We start from the raw sequence: 26,091 nt of genomic DNA, 5'->3' as shown, positions 1-26,091 counted from the left end.
TACAAAAAGGTGCCACAGACTTCACATTGCTCTCAGATTTTCCTACTCCATGATTGGGTTCAAACTTTCATAAGAGAACCATGCCATCTTGCATGATCCATAGTCCAAATATCCACAGAGAGCGGGTGCCTTAGGAGGCTTGCCCATCATGCTTGCGATAGGAATTTCGTATGAGCAACAAAACATGACTTTTGTATGATCCGAACTTCGAAACTTTTGCATGAATAACAACTTGGATTTAGGTCCTTTTATATTCCTTTAATACAAAGATTGCATAAAATATTGTCATTTGCACAGAGAGTAGATAACCCACAAAACGTTGCCATAGAAATCTTTTCATACCTATAGACACAATCTTGCTTAACCTTTCTTTAGCATAAAAACCCTCTCGTCCTCATGGGCTGACTGTACGAAGATTCGGTTCGAGAGATGACTCGACCCTGTAGCACAAAAGATGAAATCTAGGCCACAAAAGTTTGGTTTCTTCTCAAAAATTCAGCTTCTAGACTGCTCTACAATGCCCCCAAGCTCTTATACCATGTTGATTTATACTAGGTCAATGCTACAACATTTTCTTATACAAATATACTCTTGAAATAATCATAACAACATTAGATTTCATGTAACATTTTACTTCCTCAAGCAATATAAGAAAATTCATTCATCAAGCAAGAAAGAGCAGTAGAGAAATAACCATGAAACCGTGAGACAAGAGACACATAAATTGCACTCAAGGCTAGGGAAAAATCCACAAGGAGAAACCATGAGATAAGAGACACATAAATTACAGTTGAGGCTAGAGAAAACCCCACAGGGAGAAAACCCAAAAATTCTTCCTTATGAGAGAGAGAGAGTTCAGAATTCAATCATACATCAGAAACATCATCAAGATAATAACCAAACCAATACCCAAGAACAAGATGAAATCCAAAACCCTCCTAAAATTTCAGCCCTCCTTTCTCCTTCTAAAATTTGCTAGATCAGAGAGAGACAAGACAAATTTGATGTGTACAAATGAGGGGGAGAGGTCTCTTTTATATAGCATTTTGAAGGAGGTCAAATGGGTGCCTTTTGGGGCCTAGTCGACTTGAACTAATTGTGAGGCTGACTTTGAAATATTTTGGAGGCAAACTATTAATTCATACTATCAAATTCTTCACATGATGAAAATATTTACCATGGCTACAATTTTCAACAATGTGGTGTTGCTAGTTACTTATCTCTTGTTACCTCTATTTGTTGTAAGCATTGGAAATAAATATGTAATCGATCAGATAAAGTCTGGTTTCGGTTATGTTAGGTGGAGTAAACGAGATTTAAGTCGATGGCCCTCTCTCATGTATAGTGTCAAGTATATATAGTTTGAGAAGTAAAAGGAAGTGGATAAAGTTTTGAAACAACCTGAAAACCTAAGGCATTGTTGAGAAATCTAGGGTATGAATAGTTAAAAGATTTCTTTGCTTGATAATTACTTGTGATATGCTTTTACTTCTTAGCTTATAATATTTTCTTCGTTATGTTATTATTGTGTTCTTTTCATCAAGACAGTTACCAATATGCACAATAAAAGACAAGTGGCACAGTTTGTAGGCTTGTCAGCTAGGGCCAAAACCTCTCACCTAGTGAGAGGAAAACCCGATCAAAATTCTTCTTCTTGACCTTCAATTGATGAGTACCAAGACCATGACAAAGAACCTTGACTCTAGTATCCTCCCAAGAACCTTGTCACTAACCTTGATGCTCTACCTCTTCCCTTCCTTGACTTTCTTCTTGATCTCGAATTGCTCTCCTTGGCTTCCTTTAGAGAAACTCTGTCTCTATCCTTCACAATGTTTCTTCTTGGCTTTCCCTTAGAGAATCTCAGTCTCTAGACATCACAATGCTCTTCTCGGCTATCTCTAGAGAATCTCGGTCTCTAGTTCAGAAACCCTAATCTCTATACTTCTACACTTAGGCCTCCTTCTATCCAACAATAAGTTCTCCTTCGATCTTCTCTTGTACCCAAAACGAGTACCCCAGACGAACACTTCCTTCGATGACCCCATAAGAAACCTTCCTTCGCAATCATATATACAGAAAACAACTCTACCAATTTGTCATATATAGCTTTGGCAGTCTCCAACTTTGATACATACAGGATTAGAGTCTTTTTTAGATTCTATAAGAAACTTCCGGGCTCTCACTTCTCCCTTCATAAACCTAGCATGTGCTTGAGTATCTGCCTTGGAGGCTAGGTTATCGGTCCCTTGGTGTGATCCATGATCTCATTCTCAATAAGATTTAGGTCTATCCTTTTCTTCCATGCAAGGAAATTTCCAGACCCAACCAATTTATTGCTTTCCTTGTAAAAAGACATTGTTATTATGAGATATAGTCATAGACTTACTTGAGACTTATTAATGTTTTAGTCTTCCTACTTTCTTGAAGATGGTTTCAAGACTCTTGCTGGTGTAGATTTCTTCAATCTAGGTTTTTGAAGATCTTGACCTTGGTAGCCCTTGAATTTGCTACGATCCTTCTCGATTGAATGCCCCTTCATGACTTTAGTACCCCAACTCTGATACCATGTTGAGAAATCTAGGGTATGAATAGTTAAAAGATTTCTTTGCTTGATAATTGCTTGTGTTATATTTCTACTTCTTAGCTTATAATCTTTTCTTCGTTATGTTATTATTGTGTTCTTTTCATCAAGACAATTAGCAATATGCACAGTAAAAGACAAGTGACATAGTTTGTAGGCTTGTTAGCCAGAGCCAAAACCTCTCACCTCTTGAGAGGAAAACCCGATCAAAATTCTTCTTTTAGATCTTCAATTGATGAGTACCAAGACCATGAAAAAGACCTTTGACTCTAGTATCCTCCCAAGAACCTTGTCACTAACCTTGATGCTCTTCCTCTTCCCTTCCTCGACTTTCTTCTTCATCTCGAACTGCTTTCCTTGGCTTCCTCTAAAGAAACTCGTTCTCTACCCTTCACACTATTTCTTCTTGTCTTTCCCTTAGAGAATCTCAGTCTCTATACTTCACACTGCTCTTCTCTGCTATTGCTAGAGAATCTCGGTCTCTGGATCAGAAACCCTAATCTCTATACTGCTACACTTCACCCTCCTTCTATGCAGCAATAAGTTCTCCTTCGATCTTCTCTTGATGCTTTTGGTCCTTCTTCTCTTGTACCCAAAATGAGTACCCCAGAAGAACACTTCCTTCGATGACCCCAGAAGAAGGCTTCCTTCGCTATACTTGGAAGAATCTCTCTTTTACTATACCCAAAAGAATCCTTTCTTCGTTGTCCCAAGAAGAAACCTTCCTTCGCTTTATCTTCTTCGCACTTCTATTGCTGGGCTTTCTTCGCACTTCTTGATTGGATTCTTGTTGAGTTGCTTCTAAGTGAGGACGAGTGTGGCTATTTATACACCTCAACACATGTCCTTTAGGCCTACATGATCACTAGAGGTTAGGTTGACTTCTTTGTTGAAGTTTCTAAGTTTACTTAGTTAGAAACCCTTCATGCACCACTTCTGATTTATTCCTACCTACTTGTTATTTATTCTTTAACAAGTTATTTACAAAGTAAATACTGAAGATAAACACCAGTGCATGCTCAACATATTACAGATCAACAACTAAAAGAAACAAGAACAAACACACCACATGACACCATTATTTTTGGACCAATGTCCCCAGAAAAACCCAATGTGGGAAAAATGGTGCAACTATTTGAGGGTTTTCTTATTAAGCAATATCATAGTACAATCTAGGTGCTGTAACTAGCCTACCCAACAAAGAATTTCCTTAGCAACTATACCGCATAGTTTGAGAGAAATCTCCTGGCTGAAACCCTGGAAAACCCTTCCGGCAGCTCCTCAGCACAAAACTGCTCCTGCAACCCCAGCGTCTGCCCAATCTGGACCGCGTCAGCCCCTCTCTGTCTCACGCTGGCCCTGCGTCAGCCTTTCTTGGCCTGCGTTAACCCCAAGAGGCCCTCCGTCTGCTCTGGGAGCTTCTGCGTCAGCTACGCTGGCCCCTCTGGTGCTTTGCGCAGCACTTGGCTGCCTCTGGGTGGCCCTGCGTGAGCACTTCCTGGCTCTGCGTCACCCTCCTTGGTTGCTGCGTTGCTCTCTCGGCGCAATCTCTGCCTTCTCTGTTCCTCTATACTCAATGCCCCTCAGCTGCTCTTCCGATCACTGATTCTATCTCTCTTAGCAAACCCCGCTCTAGAGAATAGAATGATTGATCATTTGGTGTATTCTCCAAGTGACCCTCAAGCCTCTTCTTATACTTTTCTTGTTGACATATCATTGACCGAGATTAAGTTCCTAATCAACAGCTAAGATTAGATTTGGTTTGATCCATGTCTTTTGTACCACTCTAACACAGATTCATATTAATACACATTAATATTTTATTTTCTCTAAGTTTATGCTTAGGGACTCCATTAAAAATATTAATTATTTTAATATCTCCTGATTTGTTTAGAATCTACCCAAACCCTTTCTGGGTATTGGAGATCTCATGTGCCCCAACCTCTCCACCAAATTTCGTGGCTAGAGCACATTCAATGCTACTCCAAATCAACATTCTTCTAGCAAGTTCTTCCATCGTTGTGGGTAGACTTGAAGAGGATAAGTGACAAGGTCTTGGAGGATAGTTTACCTACACAAGTTTGACCTTTTACAAAGTGTAACATGACTTCATTACATGACAATGACTCTAATAGATGACAAATAATTCCTAAAGACTCTCAATGGGAGTCTTGACTCAAAAATAAAATCTCTTGCTCATGAAACCCATGAAGCTGGCAATACAATAATTTTTTTTCTTCTTTACATCTCATTAATAAAGTCATAATTACATGTCATTATGAAGACGAAACCTAGTTACAATTTTCAACAGGCACAAGGTTCGTCGGATTTGAAGTATGAGGTTTGAATTCAGGGGAATTTAAAAGTTCTTGTTCATGTTCCTCGAACTTTTATATAGATTAGGCTCATTTCGATGAGTATTCAAACTATTTATAAAAATCCTTATAGTTTGACTCCAATTCCAAGTATTAAACTATCAACGTAGACGGGCAACTACACGAGTTAAAAAATCCATCATTGGAAGCAATTCGATGTGTTTCAACATGCCCCATAAGTGTTTTGTACTCTGTGAAAGGGTGTTACTATTGACAAGAACGATGGAAGCCATATGATGATGTGTGTGCAGGTTATGACTCAACGGAGTGTTGACACATATTACATGAAGCAAGTTACAGGGATATACCTGATTTTTGTATGGGCAAGTTACAAGTATAGTCATGGGTTATGATAAAGTCAAGCACATTGCAGATAATAACGTCAATTGTATTTTATACTATACATATAAATTAATGTATTGAATGTTATTATAAATTTTATTAACGTGGCATGTAACCTTCCTTCTAAATTAATAAATTATATATATAACCCAATGACACATCTTATTCGAACCTCATCGCTAAATTCTATTTCGAGTTGAACTTCATCGTTGCCGAAGTCAAACTCTAAGTTGAACCATTTGACATTGTTAAAGATCTTTTTCATTCCAGTCTTGTGAAGATGGTGAATCCAATTTTTTCGAGTGATATGGGGGTAGGTTTCAATTTGAAGATGGTGAGAATCCACATGTGCAATCACTTGAATGGAAAGGTGAGGTTTTCAGGGTATTTTTTAAGGATTCAAATATTATGCCAATGTGTAGTATTATAGGCGAATATCCTGTTTTGAAAAGTCATACATATAGAATATGGACAAATATTCAATAAAAAAACATGTAATTTACTATTGCAATCGGTAATTTTTTGGCGAATATTATCCATTTAATTATATATATGTAAAAAATGGGCAAATTTTTAACCAAATGAGCAAATATTTTTTTTCAGAAAATATCCAAAAATAGCCAAAATAGTGACCAATAAAATAAAAAAAAAGTAAAACCATACAAGCAACATAGAGCGACATTCTTGATGACTAAACATAAAAAGATAATATAGAAAAGCAAACAATGACTTGAAATAATTTAATTTAGGTATAATGGCTAAAAATAGTTTATATTATAAGTCATTTTTCCCTGGGAAAACCCAACAATCCTCTCCTTATAGAATCAATTCAACAAGAGAGACATCAAAGTCAAGATCATAGGTGACTGACCAGCATAGATTACAAGCTCAACCTCTCACCAATAAACCAAGTCAGCCCTCCTCAATCTAATTGCAATCACAGAGATAGAGAATGCTGTTCTTTTTGCACAGAGATAACCAATAGAAATTCGGCTCTTTTGCAAAGAGATGTACGACAGAACTTCGGCCCTCTTCCACAGATAAAATCAACAAAATTTCAGCCCTCTTCCACAGGATCAGTCCATGGGAGTTTTGACCTCTTTGCACAGAGATTCGACCTCCTTGTTTCATAGAGATTCAGCATCTTGACATAGAAATAAACCGCAGAAAAACTCGGCCCTTCCAAGAGATATGTCACAGAGAAATTCAGTCCTTCTAGCACAGAGATAAACCACAGAAAATTTCGGACATTACCTCAAATAAATACCATAGGAACCTGTACTGAACTCGGCCTCCTGAACTTGCTTATGTGATGTGATGCGAAGTACTCAAGTGGGAGGACAAATGCCCACTTTATACAGCCAATCATGAGGTCAAAGGGTGCCATAAGGGGCTGAGCTGACTTGAGTGTTTAGAGGTGCCGACTTGGTTTCTTTTGGAGGGAACAATACACATTTAAAATTCCTCTTTTGCAAAGGTCATGAAGAACATGCCTTTCATATTTTCTTGGACAGAATCAAATAATATAATTTCTTTTGAGCATGAAGAACATACTTACAATAAATACATAATGCTGAAAATATATATTATGAAGAATGACCATAGTTACAAAATTCAATACTGATTAGAAACTTCTATGGTTTTTTTGTTTTTTTGTTATCTATTCAAATGCTTTTAAATATTGTAATGTCAGGAGTGCGATAATAAGAAATTATTTCTTATTGAAGTGACTTTGATCCTCATGTCTATTTTATGTACTTCAATATGAAGATTGGAGTTTAACATTCTTATAATTTTTATGATTGTTTTAAGGGTGTGTTTGAAGTAAAATTAATTTTCCAAGATTGCTGAACTACATTGAAACTTCATCCCATGGCCTACAGTTTTTTTTTCTATGTTAAGACTAAACTAAGCACCCACTGGGAATTGAACCGGTGACCTATCGCAAGGAGTGCCTTAACAGCGCACCCATTCACCGTCAATCCAAAGCCCCGTGGGCATCCCATGGCCTACAGTTAATGATAGTATAAATGATTATTATATTTGTTTGTTACAATAGACAAATATTATTTGCAATGCATATATGCTGCTTTACTATTTGACGAAGACATCTTCTTCTCGATATCATGGCAATCCTAAAGCTGCTTCTATGGTCATAACTATTGCATGTGAATTAACATTGAGTTTAGAATTTGTTTATCTTATGACATTGTTCCATGTCATTTCCTTAGTTTTTAATAGGTTGTTCTTAATATGTCTCTGCAGGGTGATCTCAAGTCTCCCGGCATCATACCTTTGGCAATTAAGGACGTTTTTAACATTATTCAAGATGTAAGAGTACTTGAGTTATTTAATTTTGTAATCTGCTGTTTGATTGTGTATTTTGGTAATAAACAATGAAGCTTACACATATGTTTATAAATAGTAGTGTATTTCCAAAATCTGAGTATATTTTATTTGTTTTTTGCATTTGATGGATAAGGTTGCTTATAAAAGGAAATTTCAGCTCATTAGTTTGTGGTATTGTGATGTTGATGTAGGATTTTTAACATAAGTTCAGGATCTATGTGTGAAAAAATACTAGACTAGCTACTGCAAAACTAGGGAGAAGAAGAGAGAAAAATTGCTTAGAAAGTTGACTGACCAAAAAGGCAATTTGAATTACATAAGAAATCAAGAAACAAGTTTACAATAGATAAATTTCCAGCTGTAAAAGTTTCTTTGGTCAAGTATTTGATTTGTGAGGATGGCTGCGACCGCTTTGAGATTTGAAGACCGGTTGGAGGGTGCACCCAACTACAGTCCCTAGAAAGAGAGGTTAGCATTGGTATTGATGGAGAATTACATTTGGAAGTTTGTTGAGCAAAAAATTGTCCCTTATACCGATGTTGCACAATTGGCCATCCATAATAAAAAAGGATGTGAAAGCCAGGAGTATTATTTTGGGTGCGGTGAAGGATCATGTGATTTCTCATTTAACTGGAAAGAAGATTGGTAAGGAGATGCGGGAGGCTCTGATGAAACTATACCACAATGATAACCAAAACAGGAGGATAGTTCTAAAGGAGAAATTAAGGGGCACCAAGATGAGCAGATCAGAGATAGTAACATCTTATGTCACTTGGATCACACATGTTCTTGATGAGTTGGCTGTAGTTGGGGAGGTTGTGAATTGTAATAGATCAAGAATTGGTGAGGACAACCTTGGCATTGAATGGCTTCACTAGGCCAGGTACTCCCTTCGTCAAAGGAATTGTAGCATGAGAAAACCTTTCAGATTGGGAGAGATTGTGGGATGATCTCATCTAAGAAGAGAGTCAACAAGAATCTCTGCATGGAGGCCACCATAGGGGTGATGATGAGAACCTTGCCCTTGCCAGGTAGGAAAAGGAAGGAAAGGGAAAGACAAGAAGAATAGTAGTAGAGAGGCCACCTCTCATGATTTAAAGAAGGTAGACATGAACAAGGTAAAATGCTTTGGTTGTCATAAATTTTTTCCTTAAGGAGTTGAATGTCCAAACAAGATGTGAAAATTTCAAAACTAAAATGCTATTGCAACAATTGGAAATTATTTTCTAATTTTTAATTAATTTAACAATTTGCTTGCTAGGACAAATACGAATTAATTCACACTGCAACCTTCACAAATAAAACTACAAAATAAAATGTTGGAAACTGAGAAATTCTAACACACAAAAATTTTGACATTGTTATTTTTGGACAATTGTCCTTGGAAAAACCCAATGTGGAAAAACTGGTGCAACAGAGGTGGGTTTTATTATTATTCTTCAACAACAAATTTGAGTACAATAATTTGGATGTCAAATTGACAATCTAATATGAGAGAATCACTGGCAAAATTCTTGTGAGGATTTTTCCTCACCCCACAGTTGATTTCAGCTCCAGAAACTTGCCCCTCTTCAATTCGTAATTCCTTCTGCTTCAGCGTCTATGCAGTGCTTGTGTAGGCCTTGCTACTGCTGCTTCTGGAAACTCTTGAAATGTGCAACTCTACTTCTCTTTGGCTCTAGAACTAATTCACTGGACCTCCTGATCAAAATCTCGGCCACCAACTACTGAATCGACTGCTCGTCCATCTAGATCGAACTGCTTTGCTGCTGCTGCTGCCTACGCAATCCTTGTGTAGTCCCTCTGTGCAAAGTCACACTCCCTCTCTCTACCTCTTCCAGAACTGGAGGACTTCCTCTAGAAATGCTACTAACCTCGTTTACTGTTTTCTACTCACCCTCTGGCTCAATCTCCTCTGCTAAATCTTTGCTATTGAGAAAATCGAACTATCTGGGCAACTGAGTATCCGACCTGGTGTGTTCTCCATCTACCCATTGACCTCCTCTTATAATCTCCTATTGGGACATGAACGACCAAAATTAGAGCATAATCGATGGCTGAGATCATATCCGGAACGATGTGTGTGAGTTTCTAGATGATCCACACCTTATCTCAATTAATTCTGATTAATTAACCAGTTTTCCTAAGTATGGACTTAGAAAACATTAAAAAATAAGTTAAAAATCTAATTGAGGTACTTCTAGGTGGAATTTCCACAAACAATTTTTGGGTTGTGGAGAACTCTTCTGTTTTAGCCTCTCCACAAAGTTTCGAGACTAGAACACCTTTGATGCTACAAAAACTAACAGGTCCCTCTTAGCGAGGAAGGTGTTCTCTCTAATGTTGCACATTCTGCCACAACACCTTGTCTCTGTACCATCCTCTGTCACGCTGCTGATGTTTGGCTATGTTGATCACCAACTACTGCGCAACTCTAATGTTGCATCTATGCTACTGCTAACACTGCCATACTGCTGTCAACTTTGCATCTACACTACAACTCCCTCTCATCTATTGTTGCTGCAACTGTAACAACTGCAACTGAGAAGCATTAAAATATTCTGCCCTTCTACTGAAACAGGTTCTCCACCAAACCCATCTGTTCTCTGAAACACACGAATTTAGCTATCCCTAGAGCTTTCGTGAGTATGTCTGCAACCTGCTCATTTGTGGGAACATACTATAGCTGGACCGCTCCACGCTGCACACAATCTCTGATGAAATGACACCGAATATTTGTGTTTCGAACTGTCATAAAACACTGGATTCTCAGAGTGCTTGATGCAACTTTGATTATCATAGTAGACACTGGTCACTTCCATCCTTTTCCTGAACAAGCTTACTAGCAGCTTCTGGAGCCATATAATGTAGCACGTAGCTGTGCTCGCTTCCATATACACTGCTTCTGCAGAGCTCAGTGCTATTGACTCCTGCTTCCTATTGCACCAAGATACCATCCTTGATCCAACATTGAAGCAGTACCCTGAGGTACTTTTCTTGTCCATTGAATTGCACGCCCAATCTAAATTTGTAAACCCACATAGTCTGACGTCATCGCTTTGGGTATATTTCAACCCATACTCGATTGTGCCACACACATACCTCAAAATGTGCCTCGCTGCTGTCCAATGTACCCTCTTTAGTTCCACCATAAACTGACTGACGATATTGATGACGAAGCAAATATTTGGCCTAGTGTTGACCAGATACATGAGAGAACCGATGATCTGTCTATACAAGGTGGGGTGCACATCCTTTTCGTCTAACACATCTATCTTCTTCCAGTTGGTGATCATGGGCATAGACATGGGTATACAATCTTGCATTTTGAACCTCTTCAGAATATCTGTAGCATATCTTCCTTGACCAAGGAAGATCTCCCCATCCTTCTGCCACACTGCCAGTCTTAGGAAGTAGTGCATAAGCCTCAAGTCCTTAATATCAAACTCTGCTACCAGGTTCTTCTTGTAGTCCTTTATGAGCCTTAATGACCCTGTCAGGAAGAGATCATCCACATACAATACTAGGATGGGTGGCCCATCCTCTACCATCAAATAGTAGAGGTTGGGATCTGTGTCACTGTAGGCAAATCCCATCTGCTGCAAGTAGCTGTCAATCCAGACATATCATGCCCTGGCAGCCTGCTTGAGTTTGTATAGAGATTTCTTCACCTTGCACACATGAGTGTGACTCCCATGAGTCTTGAAGCCCTCTGGCTGTTCTATGTACACTTCCTCCTCTATCACCCTATTGAAAAATGTTGTCTTGACTTCCATGTGCTGAATTTGCGATCCCATATGAGCTGCTAGGGGTATAACTGACTGAATAGAAGTATATATGGCAACTTGGGCGAAGGTCTCCTCATAATATATCCCTTCTTTTTGTGCATGCGCCTTTGTAATGAACAAAGTCCGTTTACATAGAGGAATGCTATGATACCAATGTAATGAACAAGGTTCGTATACGAAACAGAGTAATCTTGAGAATACTTCGAAGATGTAAAAATCCATTGTAGGTAAGATAAGATAAGATAAGATAATTTTATTAATGTCCAACACATGGCCATAATAGGTCAACAGGACTGTCGGTTACAATGCTTACATCACGCCAAGCCGGTGGACCAAATGGTCCCCTTTAGCATTTCTTTTAAAAAGCAGAGAATACATCTATAACCTAAGTAAATGTAGATGTAGAAGCTAGAAGCTCTCGGCTTCGAAATAAAGCATTGCGATGAAGCAGAGAAGGAGAAGATTGTTATAAGTGAGTCTCGCATATATACCTAGGCAGGTGCGTCATCATGGAAGGTCATGTTCCATTTAGACATGCCTCTACAATACTAATTACCAATTAATGATTACTTAATTAATCACTATTATGATTCTTATTATTATTTATTTTTACACTATTTTTATAAATTTTTATTCATAACATTGTCTTCCTCTTCAAAAAGCTTTGTCCTTAAAGCTTATTGATGAAAGGGCTTGATTCTCTTTTCTCATTTTGAATATCTTCTTGTCTCAAAACCTTCATCTTCGTTCATACAAGACGATATGATGTTTTTGAGTGATAGACAACATTGTCGGATTGAGAACAGATCTAACCATCCTAGGTTAACCTTCTGTGGAATCTTTCGATCACTGGAATTTTGTAATGAATTGTTATCATAGGACTGGATTTTGTAAACTTCAATATTTCTTGGAACATAAATTTGTTGTTTTTGTTTTGAATGGTTCAAATATGTAGACCGACTTAGTTTTCTGCTCTTGTGATTTGGATGTCGATATGGAGCTCTTAAAGTTTGATCATTCCCTAATCTGTTTGTGGTGATTTCCTGATTTACTTCAGGTACTGTTGTTGAGTTTGTGACTGAATCATGATTTGGAATTTCCATTGTTTGAACTGTAACATCTGAATTGGTTTTAACTTTTGTAAGTTTCTTTCTTGAGTTGTGATATTGACCGGGACGATATTTATTCCTTTATCTTCTACTTGGATTGGAATGAATGGAGACTTCAATACTTCTTGAAGTTGTTCTAACTTGTCATTTAGTGACTTCTTGTCAATTTTAAGTTTCTTAATTTGAGTGAGTAGACTTTGATTATGATTTTTGAGACGTAAGAGTTCCTCCTTTTCTAAGTCAACTTTATTTTGGCATTCAAGCTTCTTGTCTTTTAAACGCTTGATTTGTTCTAATAATTTTTTGTTAAGGTTCTTTAAGCGTAAATTTTTCTCTTCTTTCTTTCATAGACTTTCGTTGAGTTTCTTGTCAATTTTTTTCTCTTGTTCCAACTTGTGCTTCTTAGTTTTATGCTTTTTGACTTGTGCAAGTAGTTTGTGGATATGCTCTTTTACACGATATTTTTCTTCGTTTTTATTGGATATCGTCTCTTCAAGCTCTTTTCTCTTCTTTGATATTGAGTTTTGATTTTTTTGAGGTATTAATTTCATAACATCCTTAAAGTTTTCAACGAGGACATTATCGATTTTTACTTCATTGTCATGTCTTCAAATGTGATCATCTTTCCCTTATAAGGAAACATCAAATTTTTTTCTCTATGTTTAACATGAATGCACCCAATTCTCTAAACCAAGGTTGACCAAGAATTATGTCAACCTCTATGTCATACACTTTTACAACATGAGATTGAGATATGTACACATAATGATCTACTGTTATTTGTAAATCATTAATTTTATATCTGTGTTGCATGGGTACCCGCACCCGGGGGTGGGGTTCTCGAACACGTCCCGGGTTCCTGCACCCAAGTACCGGATTCGGGTATGGGTTCTTGCATGAAGAACTGGGTTCTTCAAAAAAAATTTTGGGTTCTTTTCCTTTAACGGGTTCTTGGGTTCTTCGGGTGCTTGGGTTCTTGGGTTCTTCGGGTTCTTCGGGTTGGGTTCTTTGGGTTCTTCATAAAAAAACTATATTAAAAATTTAATTTTCAAATAATTTTTTTTATTGAAAATTAAAAAATAACTTATAACAAAGGTAAAACTTATAACAAAACCTAAAAAACCATAAATCAATTCTTGTAAATCAATTTGGAATGAAACATTCTTCCACGGTCCTTACCATCAAAACCTGTGTTGCACGGGTACCCGCACCTGGTTTTTTAAGTTTTTTACAAGTCTTGTTTTTTAAGAATTCTTGTAAAACAATTTGGAATGAAACATTCATTCACGAGCCAAATAACCATCAAATTATAAACTGTAAATGCACACATACAGGTTCAGACATTTTCGGTCAAATAGAAAGTAGGATTGGGACCAGCCATAAGCTGTAATCAGCTGATGCTGTTAAATGGCGAAGGGCTATTTTGGACAATGGCTAAATTAAGTATCAAAATCTGCCAATTTCTCACAACATTCTGATAACATCATGTTAAGATTAAAACTAGGAAAATATGCCTAAATCATATATGGTCTCTAAAGACTTGTACACCAAGTAATCTCTAAAAACTGTGAAGATGTTTTATGTTTAGATAATTAATATTCAGGCAGAGATTTGCACTCAAAGACAAACTATCCCTCAAGCCATCAGATGGCTGCTATGCATTTTATTGGGAAACAAAGACTGATAAGCGTATTTTGTGGAAGGGTAAGGCTGCCACTGTTTTTGTTATTGCTTTACCACAGAGCACACCATGCATGGGGCAGGTGGATGATTAGACATCAAGAAAATTCTAGACCACTATCAGGTTGAGAAGAATCTCCTATGAAAAAATTGTGTTTTTATATGGGAGAGACTAAACATTCAAAGCAAAGTTACAAGCTCAAGCTCCAGCCAGAATGAGAAATTTCAATAAGGAGAGAAGCTGTCTTGAAATTAGAGCAGGAGGCAGAAATGCTAACACTCCTTAGCTGTGTAGGAGGAAGGGTTTGTACAACCACAACCTTATTCATTGATAGGCATCCTTGCAAATGAACCTAAGCTGCATAGTTATTTTAAAGCCTGTGTGTGACAAAATCTGTCCCAAGTTTCACCAAAATAGCTGAGTCTAGCATTTATCCTAGTATGTATTTTGAATTTTCAGTTTTAGTAGTAGCCTTGAGCTCTCTCACATAGCTGTCACAGTGTCATGGTTACACAGAAAAGATTCAAAAGAACAGTTTTTTGGTGATAAATTTTGAAATTTCAATGTTAATGTTGAATGTTCAATGATGTGCATGTTTAAATGATTATCATTAAAGTTTTCTTGTTTAAAATTGAAAAAATATACAAATTCAAATTTCATATATATTATTAATTATAAATTATAATTTATAAAATATAATTATTAAAATTTAATATTATTATATTACCCGACGAACCCACGCACCCTGTTTCCAAAAATGCCGTCCTCGTCCCCGTCCCCGCACCCACGTTTCCTGGCAACATAGTTTTATATATATATTTTTTTCCAAAAAATTTGTTGTTTCGCCTGCATTGGCATATGAAATTAACAATCGATTCACCAAATTAATATTTATGTAATTTTTGCCGTTGGTTGTACTAATAGTTACATTAACTTTTTTCCCTTGGATAGTCCCTCTTAATGTAATTAATTCCTGATGTGTATTTAGAATACCCTTATAGGAAAATCATCCTGCTTTTATTTTCGAATTAGGCTTCATTTTTTTTTTGAGATGAGCTGAGAGCTTAGTGATAACCCCTTCTTTTCTCTTTATCAACCCTCTTTACTTTTATTAAAAAAACTCTTTTCCTCTATAATAATACCTTCCTTTTTTTTCAAATAAAATCCCCCCTTTTTGATAATAATTTCCGATTAAACTCCCTTTTAATAAACGCAATTTTAAATAACCCTTTTTATACCTTTATAATACTTTATAATAAAAAAGTTCTGATTTTCCTTGGGGTATATTGATCGTAATAATAGCAAAACTTCTATGATTTGTATGCTATATCTTTTGCACCATACATGTTAGCCATATAATCAAGCTTCAAAATAAAAATCAATTTTAATGCTAGTGACAGTAATTAAAAGATTCACTGCTCAAACTATTTTTTGTAGTGTCGCTGGTTGGTGGCAGGTGGATTAAGAAATTAACAAGTTAATTTAATCAATTAATTAGAATCGCAATTGAAACGTAGGGATGTGTGTTTACACCGGTAAAAATAGTAAATTGTGAATCGTTAAATCGTACGATATCAAAGTTGAGTCAGATGGTAGTTGATGGCTGTCTAATTATAAGTTAATTTGTACACGCAGATGTAAAAGTCGACTTTTTGGGCCAGTGTACGTTTGCAACAATGATGTGTGTATTTTTTGCAGGTACAAGGGAAAACGACTATTATGATAGATAGAAGAATGATACATGGTAAGCAGACAGTGCTGGTAGAAAGGCCGCAAATAGGAGCAATGAGTATGGGTCGAGTTTTTTTGCTGAGGCAACATGCTTAATGAGGATTTGCGATGATTCTGAGGTGGTAAAAAAGGTGTTGTGGGCAGGGACGAAGAGGTTGGTTGCAATGGTGAAGAGCGTGACAGGGACGAAGAGGCCAGTTGTAGTGGTGAAGAATGCGGATGGGGTGGCGGGTGACGGATGTGGGTGGCCCATTCATGGTGGTGCTTTATCGTTGGCAGAAATTATGGCTTGCGACAACTAATGTGACGAATGGCGATCGATGCAAATAAAATAGCGGTTACGGTGCGGTTGACAAAAGCAGTGCTCCACAGGGACTCACCGCAACCCCCCCATCCCTCTTAGGGGTCTAGTTTCCTAGCTCCCTCGCGCTCCGGGTACTTGGGGACGAGAAGGGGTTGTTTCCCCACGCTACCAAAAAACAAGGTACGCAGGGGGATGTGCGAGGGGGTCGTTTCCTTGTGCTGAGGGGTCGTCTCCAAAAAGGGGGTCATGAGGGGTCCGGGGGGGGGGTCGGGGGGGGGTCGAGGGGGGGTGGTGGGGGGGAACGTGGGGGGTCGAGGGGCTCGATATTTTTAAATAAGCTTTTGTTTATAATTGAAATTTAACATTAGTTTTAATACTTTAGGCTTTCAATTCATTTTTTTATAAATTTAATTCATTATTCGCCCTAGCCCCTCACTCCATTCGCAAGACGTTCCTTGTTCCTCTGCAACAGATAGGAATTGGTCCACATATAGCTTCATCCACTCTATCAAGAGGAACAAGCTTACCTCTAAAAGAGCGGAGAAGTTAGTTGCTGTGCACAGTGCCCTACATCTTGAGCATAGGAAGACACCTAAGTATTTGAAGGGACCAACAACACGATGGGATGTTGATCCAGAGGACGATGCACAGGTAGATATGGAGGAGAGACTTGATGAGAGACAGATGGGGTTGGTTGGTGTGCCACTTAGCATGTTTGAGAATGCTAGTGATTCAGATTCAGATGGTGATATGGTTGATCCTGATTTATTCATGCAATAGTTGGATGCAGAGACTAGGGGGGCATTACCTTGAGGCTTGAGCAAAATTATGCTTGTTTATCTTTTGATAGGTTGATGTTCTTATTTTATTATGACTGTATAAAATTTAACTCTTGATGTATCAGACTTGACTTTAGTCTTTTATAATTCTATAAAATTTTGACTCTTGATGTATGATGTATCAGACTTGAATTTTATAATTTTATGTCAATATTCACTGTTCCATATTCAATGTTCATAGTAGGAAGTGGAACATCAATATGGTTTAAACTTTAATCATAATGTATGATGTATGATTATAAATTAGAATTTTAAATTTATATGATATTAGATAATGATATTCATATCAATGATCATGCTTTGCAGCTTTTCAATTCAAACCCAATTGTCATAGTGGACCCAATTTATAAAGTATATTTTATATTTATAAGTTTTTAAGACCTTGACATCCCCCCACGTTTCCTAAAATTTGGCGGGGAGCTTTTGCATAGGCCGCTCTCGCGTATCCTTGCTCCCTCGCCCCGTCATCCTGGAACCTTGGTGGAACATTAGACAAAAGTGGAGTCTGGGTTACATTGCAGATCGATGAATTAGATCTAAGGAAGCTGCTGTTGGGCTGTCAAAGGCAGAGTACATGCCTTGTAGCGTGGTTTTTATTTTTTTGCTTTGTTTTTAGTATTATTATTTTTTTAATTCTTATTTTCCCTTATCCTGTAGCCGTGATACTGAAATCAGGTTCATACCCAATCCTGACACATGCAGTACATCTGTAGCATTGGTACTTGCTTCAGACTCCCTCTAAAAATCAATGGTACCTCTCCTTGCTAGAGTACATTTCGTTTTATTTCCCATCGTAACCTGGAAATCCATCTGCTCATTGTAGCTAGAGAAATATTCTCTAACCCTTGTCATTTGAGCTAACGCTCCACTGTCTATATACCATAGACCTTGAGAAGTTGAGCCTGATAGGCAAGTAAATTCGTCCTCCAACTTAGAAGACAAGTTTGAAGCTCCCTGAATATTAAATTGATCCATGGCCATACTGGAGAATTCTTTAGTGTGCTATTTTTCTTCCACTCGACAAGGATTCTGCTCTATCAATTTGAAATAAAACCCTCTGTGTCTAACCAAGGAATTTGCTCAAATGAATATCTAAGCTCCTGTTGCTCCCTTTTTTTGCTGGAATTACTCAATTTGGAAAGTCGATTTTTTTGCAACCCTGCACTGAAAAAATTGAACTTCCCCTAAGCAACTCGGCATGCTTGGCTAGGCACTGCGCAACAGGAGAAAAATTCAGCTTGTTGGTCCCTTTGAACAACGAAATTTTCTTCTTTTCCCTCTGAGCTTCCCAGCAGATCAACCACGTAATGATACCATGTGAAAATTTCAAAGCTGAAATCCTATTGCAGTAATTGGAAATTATTTTCCTAATTGTTAATTAATTTAACAATTTATATGCTACAACAAATACCAAATAATTCACATTGCAACCATCACAAATAAAATTGCGGAAAATAAAATGTTGGAAAATGAGAAATTCTAGCACAGAGAAATTTTGACACCGTTATTTTTGGATAATTGACCCTGGAAAAACCCAATGCGGGAAAACCAGTGCAACAAATGAGAGTTTTATTATTCTTCTTCAACGACAAGTTTGAGTACAATAATTTGGATGTCAAACTGACAATCCAATTTGAGAGAATCCGTGGTAAAATTCTTGTGAGGATTTTCCCTCACCCCACAACTGATTTAAGCTCCCAAAACTGGCCCCTATGCAATTTGTAATTCTTTCTGCGTCAGCCTCTGCGCAGTGCTTTTGTAGGTGTTGCTGTTGCTACCTCTGGAAGCTCTTGAAATCTGCAACTCTGTTTCTTTCTAGCTCTGGAACTGATTCAGTGGCCCTCCTGATCAAAATACGGTCCACCAGCTACTAAATCAACCGCTCCTCCAGTGAGATCAAATTGCTCTGTTGTTGCTTCTTGCATAGTCCTTGAGTAGTCCCTTTGGGCAAACTCACGCTCCCTATCACTACCTCTTTTGGAATTGGAAGACTTCCCCTGGAAATGCTGTTGACTAACTCTACAACTTGTTGCTCACCCTTTGGTTCGATTTCCTATGTTAGATCTCTAATACTGAGAAAATGGAGCTGCCTGGGCAACTGATTATTTGCACTAGTGTGTTCTCCATCTACCCATCGGCCTCCTCTTATAATCTCCAGTTGGGACTCCAATGCCCAAGATTAAACAATAATCGATGGTTGAGATGATATCTGGATCGATCCGTGTGAGTTTTTAGATGATGCGCACATTATCTCAATTGATTAAGATTAATTAACCAGTTTTCCTAAGTTTAGACTTAGGAAATATTAAAAAATAAGTTAATAACCTAATTGAGACGCTTCTAGGTGGAATTTCCAGAAACGATTTCTGAGTTATTGAGAGCTCTTGTGGTTTATCTGTTGAAATATGTAACTAGGTTCGGTCGTCATGATGACACATGTAATCATGATTTTCTGTATTTTAATGAAAAGAAAAATAAATTTATTATTGTTATTCTTGAGGCATAGGTTTCATGCTCAAGGGGTTTTTATTTTAGGTCAAGCACCCATTGAGTGGTTCTAGGTTTGTCATAAAGTCAATTGAGTCATTGTCATTTGGGCATGTTACATATTGTAAAGAAAATTTATTTGAGTCAAAATTGAGTCAAAAGACTCTCCATGACCTCGTCATGGTGCAAAGATCAAGTTAGCCTACATGAAGGGACAGGTCGGCCTAAAGATATCAATTCATACCCCTCCCAAGCCTATAAATAAGAAGGAACTCGACCTCGTTTGGAGATTGATTCAAGCAAGTTCAATCTATTCAAGAGAGAAGCTGGAAAAGGATGAATAAGAAGGAGAAGAACTAGATTGAAGTTTTTGGACCTCTCTCTCTCTCTCTCTCAAATGTTAGGGTTTCTACTTTTGTTGGGCAGGTCGCAATTGCAGAAGAGTTTGCTGGATAGGTCAAAGTTGTAGAAGAATTTGTTGGGAAGATCGAAGTTCCAGAAGAATCTGCTGGGTAAGTCAAAATCGGTTGGGTCGTCAGACTTTCTTGCATTGAAGAAGAGGATAGTGGTTCAACATGTTAAGGATTTTGTCAGTAAACCTCCAAAGGAAGAAGCTCAAGCTCTAGCCGAATACATGAAGAGGGAAATGAGGGCTCAAAGAATCCTTACGTAGCGAAATTGGAAATGTCAAAAGACATCTAGGACAAATTGGTGGAATTATTCTTTGTAAGTACTGCAAGAGAAGTGATATCATTGAGAACTGAGCTCTACAAGATGATGATATCAAAGGAAGAAGGAATAACCTCATGAGGGTGTCAGAAATACGAGACCAGCTGCAAGAGTTGGGGGAAATCATGAGAAATGACCATCGTGTTACTAAATACACTACATGATGGATGGGACAACTTTGTATCAAGCATTTTTGGAAAGAAGGAAGTCACCTCATTCAATGAACTCTGGTCATTGTGTAAAATGGAAGTAAACCAGGTTAAAAGCAAAAAGCGATGTGGGACTAGGTTCAATATGTTTAAGCATTTGTTGCCATGTCTAAAAGAAAAGGGAAGGTTTGAAAAAATCTGGTCCTCAGAAAAAGAAGAAGAAGGATATGTCAAAGAGCCTATGCAATGGATGTCAGGAATATGGGCATCACAAGAAAGATTGTCTGAAATTCAAGAAGGACAAGAAGAGGAAACATAGAAATAAAGCTCATATCACCAAAGAAGTGGAAGAACTTGATGAGAAGAAATCCAAAGGGATAGATCTTCACAATTAGGGTTCCTCCAATGCATAGCAAGGAGAAGTAGGAGGTGAAAGGACCTCTACCATGGGAGTCAAGATGAGAAGCTTTATGACTAAATGCATCTTAATAGAATATGGCATCATATTAGAAGTATGCTGTTAAAACAAGAGCTCACTAGAGAAGCTTGAAAGGATCGCTGATGTAGAAGTCTACATGATTGTAGCAGTCATCATAAAAAGGAAGTAGCTCTTGGTAACCTCATTGAAAGCATAAGTAGTACTTATGGGAAATGAAAAGTCATCTAGCATAGAAATAACTCATCATGTATCATCATCATTAGGAAGGAGCATTTGTAGGATAAGGATAATCAAGATCCTTCGTTGGAATCTTCATCGGAAGGTGTAGACGGTGCTCGCTACCACCAACATACAGGGGTTCTCCTCGATGATAAGTCCCAATTAGACCTCATTTCGTTTGAAGGAGTCTCATTGATTTTATTGTTTGGTAGTTGTTTGATGATAAAGAACACTAATAATAATCAAGTGGAAGAAGAAGCTAATGAAGTAAAGTAAAAATATATTACACGTAGTTATCAAGTTAAGAGAAATCCTCTACTCTAGCTATCCCCTAGATTTCTCAACATTAGCATCTCCACAAAGTTTCGAGATTAGAACACCTCTGATGCCACAAAGCCTGACACAAGAAGGGAAAGGGAAATGGACAACAAGTTGCAACATCAATAGACATACAAGTTAGTGTGTTTTCCACTAGGTTCTACACAAAGTTCTCATTGATATCTTGCGTTTTTGGCACGATTTCCAGGGGTGCGTGGTTTGTGGACAATGGTCCTTGTCACATGATGGGATCACGAGAGTTATTCCCCAATATTTTGGAGGGAGATTGAGAACTAAATGTGGAGTTTGGTAACAATGCCCGGTGTGCTGTGAAGGGTGTTGGGATTATTTGGTTTCAGTAACAGTTAGGTGGTCTTTTAAAGGTGACAAATATGCTATATGTTCTAGAGCTAACCAAGAACCTGCTCAGGTGGTCCTTTAAAGGTGACAAATATGATATATGTTCTAAGGCTAACCAAGAACCTACTCACTCTCAAAGAGGGTAACTTGTACATGTTGAAGACTCACCTTGTACTTGCCATATTTCATGATATTGACAACTTGTGCGAGTTATGGCATAGGAGGATGTTTAAATTGCATCACAAACCTTTATTGATTTTGAGGGAGATTGTCAGTAGTCTCCTAGAGTTCATCGTATAGACACAAGGTGTGGGCAAGGGATGTGCACTTGGAAAGTTTGCCAAGGTTACGATTTCTAGTAGAATGGAGTTGCAAAGAGGAAGAACAAGGCTATTGTTGTTGTTGCGAAGGCAATTATCCATGATCAGGTTTTGCACATGTTCCTTTGGTTAGAGGCAGGGAACATGGCACTATATATTTAGATAATGAGTTCTCGTAAGGTCTTGGAGGAAAAAAATTCCTGAGGAGGTGTTCATAGGGGTGAAACCGAAGTTTTGTCATTTTTGCAATTTCAGGTGTTCAATATATATATTCATAGATCTTTAGAGATGAAGACAAAGCTAGAGTCCTCAATGCATAAGGGAATATTTGTGGGGTATAGTGAGTCTTCAAAGGTGTCAGGGTATACATTATAGTGTAGGGGAAGACTGGTGAGAAGGAATGTCAAGTTTGAGGAGAATTAGGCCTTTAGGAAGTCACATAAACCCTTACAATGATGGCAAAGGATAAGGATCAAGAGGCTTCAAAGATTGAGAGGAGAACACCAACACCAACAATAGGGGAGTTGGAGTCTACTTCCAATTTTGTCAGAGGAGGTCGAGATGGCTAGAGCAGACATAGAGAGATGCTTAGGAGCATGTGGAGACTAGGAGTACTTTTAGGGAGAGAAAACAACTGAGGAAGTTTCCTACTACATGGTGCTCATGAGTTACATTAATGATTTTGAGCTTCCCACTTTTAAGGAGGCAACAAGCTAGTGGGTTTGGAGGGATGTGATGATTGGGGAGTATGCTTCCATCACGAAGAATGATGTATACGGGACATTGTGTTGAGGCCAAAGGGGAAATTAATGGTGAGCTACAAATGGATCTTTAAGATTAAACATCTTGGGGATGGTAGTATGAAAAAGTATAATGAAAGGTTCATGGAAAGAGGGTTCTCCTAAGAGGGAGTGGACTGTGATGAGACATTTTCTCTAATGGCCATGTGTACATCTAATATGGTTGTGATATCTATTTCTTCAAATATGGGGTGGAGAATACATTAGATGGATGTGAAGATAGCCTTCCTCAATGAAGTTTGTTGAGGAGGTGTACATAGATAAGCCTCAGGGATTTAAGGTGCATGGGAGCGATTATCATGTGTGCAGATTGAAGAAGGAATTATATGGCTCTAGTAGGGAGCGATGGCATGGTGTAGTTGAGGATTTATGGGTATTTGTTGAGCATGGGCTTCACTAAGAGTAAGATAGATCCCAACTTGTACTTCATAATAGTTTGTGATGATGCACTCATTTTTTTTCTTTATGTGGATGGCCTATTAATATTTTTATTTTGCTAAGTTTAGACTTAGGAACCCATTAAAAATATTAATAATTTTAATATCTCCTTAACGGGGTGGAATTTCCCCAAATTATTTTTGGGTCTTGGAGATCTCATGTGCTTTAGCCTCTCCACCAATTTTCATGGCTAGAGCATGTCTGATGCTATCCCAAATCAACATATAACATGATTTTGGCCATAGACACATAGATGAGTCACGGTCATGAATGATGGTATATCTGTATGAAAGATGGACCTATTCTTTTTTTCTTTTTCTTTTTAATCTGCAACTGCATTTTGCTGTTGGTTGTATGATTCTATAAGCTCCCTCTTGATTGCTATTTCAATTTAAAAGGAATCAAAATCTTATGAGATGTCGTCTTCCTCGTTGTCTGTCTAATCTATTTGACTTGCTCTCTTGTCTAGCCTATGCGCCCTCTAGCTGTGTTTGCACTAAGCAATATTCCATCAATTTTTTTTAGAGGTGTCAATTTGAGCTCTTATGCAAAAGGAAATTATGAGTCAGATGATGGAGATGATGAAGGAAAAGCTTTTTGGGAGGACATTGCATCTTTGAGGATAAAAAATATGAAGGAAAAGATTCTTTAGCACAGAAAAAGACAAATCTGAAAACAAAGAAGACATTAGCAGTGAAGGATGTTGGCAAATTGGTTATTATTTGTGGGAAACTAGGTCACGGTGGTTGGCAAATGGTTTGCTAAAAGGTAGATAATTTTATTTTTTTAAAAGGAGCTATATGACTTTTCTTTTAGAAGAAGAAGAAGAAGAAGAAGAAGAAGAAGAACCTTGACAAGGGAGAAGATGATTAATTTCAAGCAACAACTAAAGACGACTATCATATTTGATGCACTTCTTACAAGAGAGACATCTTTAAAAAAACTAACATATCGTTTTTCTTTAACTGAGGACACAATTTAAGGACTCCATGTGTCAAGGTGCATATAGGGGCAAATATGTGTTGCACAAAGAGACAGAGTTGGATGGGAAGGTTGAGGAATTCAACCTACCTTGAACAATGAAGCTATTTGCATTGTTTGGCTAAGAAGTGTTTAAGGTGGAGAAGATAAAGGTATTGTGACCATCTTATGGGCAACGGAAAGCAGTGTCAGTAATATAACTGTCATCCAAACATGAAAACATTAAGAAACCTTTGGTAAGACACAAGTGATGTTTTGGTGCCAAACCTATGGTTCCCATATGTCCTTTGTCTAGGCATAGTTGGAGCAATTGAGCTCAGGCATAGTTCGAGCCAGTGTTGCGGGGGAGCGCTACCCCCCCTCGCTCCCGCTCCTAATCCGCGCTTCAGGCGGGAGCGGGTCGGGAGCGCGCTCCCGATAAAAAAATTTGCGCTCCCAACCAATTTAGGGAGCGACATCGGGAGCGTCGCTCCCGGAGCGATTTTTAACGCTCGGGAGCGATCGGGGAGCGAACGCTCCCGAGCGTTAAAAATTCGCTCTGGGAGCGAATCCCCTGACGCCGAGAGTGTTCCGGGTGGAAAAAAAGCCGCGGACGCAAAATATTTTTCCAATTAAAAAAAAATGTTTTAAAAGCCCAATGGGGCAAACAAACATTTCATTATCACTTGAATGAGAGCCAGAGCAAGGAGAGCAAGAACAAAGGAGCGAGGAGAAGCGGGGAGCAAGTGCCAAGGAGCGAGGAGAAGCGGGGAGCAAGTGCCAAGGAGCGAGGAGCAAGCCTGCAGAGAGGTAAGTAACTTAGTAATTTAGTTAGTTTAGTTAGTTTAATTTAGTTAGGTAGTAATTTAGGTAGTTTAATTTAGTTTATTAACTATATTTAGTAAAAAAATTATGAATCTAAATTAAATTAATAGATTAAAATTATTAAATTAATTAATCTAAATAAATTAAATTAATTTGCAGATTCAAAAGCCTATCAAACATCATGGACCTGGCTATATTTCTTGGGATTTTCCTCTTCTTGGTCCCTTTTATGGTTATTATGGTGCTGGAGAGTAGGAAACAGAGGGGCCAAAATGAAGAGGGGGATGAAGAAGCTGGAGAAAGTGGATTTGATGAAAACCCCGATGAGGAGGAGCTGGAGGAGGGTGAACATGACTCAAAAAACTAAACAAGACCAAACCCCATTGTGGAAATATGTTAACAGGCCTGAAGCAGGGAAAGGGGGTGGAACCACTAAATTTCATTGCCCCCATTGCAACAATGATTACCTCAGGTTCATACACCCGTGCTAGAAAACACCTTTGCGGGAAAAGGCCATGGGATGGAGACAAACAAATAGGAATCAAAACTTGTCCGGCGGTGTCAGCAACGGATAGAGCCAAATACATAAGGGAAGAGGAGGAAGCCCAATACAAATCTAAAAAATCAAGGGGTTTCTTTGAACCAAGCTCACAATCACAAGCACAAAGAACTCCTTCAGCATCCTCCCAAGGCAGTGGATATGGAGGCACAGGGTCATCAGGTTTAAGGCGTAGAACCATATCAGATTTCCATGATGAGGGGTGTAGGAATGATGTGGATTCTAAGGTTTACAGGTTTCTCTATGCATGTGGGGTACCATTCAATGTTCTTCGCTCACCTTATTGGCACGAAATGGTTTCTGCCATAAATGATGCCCCTAAAGGATACAAGAGCCCTGGGTATGACAAGGTAAGAACTGTTGGACTTGATCATGAAAAAGCAAAAATA

General features: G+C 38.1%; 1 protein-coding gene across 3 annotated transcripts in view; it reads left to right on the top strand.

Moving 5' to 3' along the window:
- Positions 1-26,091, top strand: part of LOC149188128 (kinesin-like protein KIN-7D, mitochondrial) — a 295,893-nt gene that overhangs the window by 104,050 nt on the left and 165,752 nt on the right. For all 3 annotated transcript variants that reach the window (XM_089411595.1, XM_089411593.1, XM_089411594.1), the window contains exon 5: positions 7,564-7,629. In XM_089411595.1, coding sequence (XP_089267721.1) covers positions 7,564-7,629 — 66 coding nt within the window. The remainder of the gene's footprint in view (positions 1-7,563; positions 7,630-26,091) is intronic.

The sequence above is a fragment of the Pinus tabuliformis genome, chromosome 3_1, assembly GCF_031772625.1.
Source record: "Pinus tabuliformis cultivar Carrire ecotype Pingquan chromosome 3_1, CPIR1, whole genome shotgun sequence".
Taxonomy (NCBI): domain Eukaryota; kingdom Viridiplantae; phylum Streptophyta; class Pinopsida; order Pinales; family Pinaceae; genus Pinus; species Pinus tabuliformis.
Note: the sequence above shows the minus strand (reverse complement) of the source record. Positions and strands in the feature narration are given on the sequence as shown.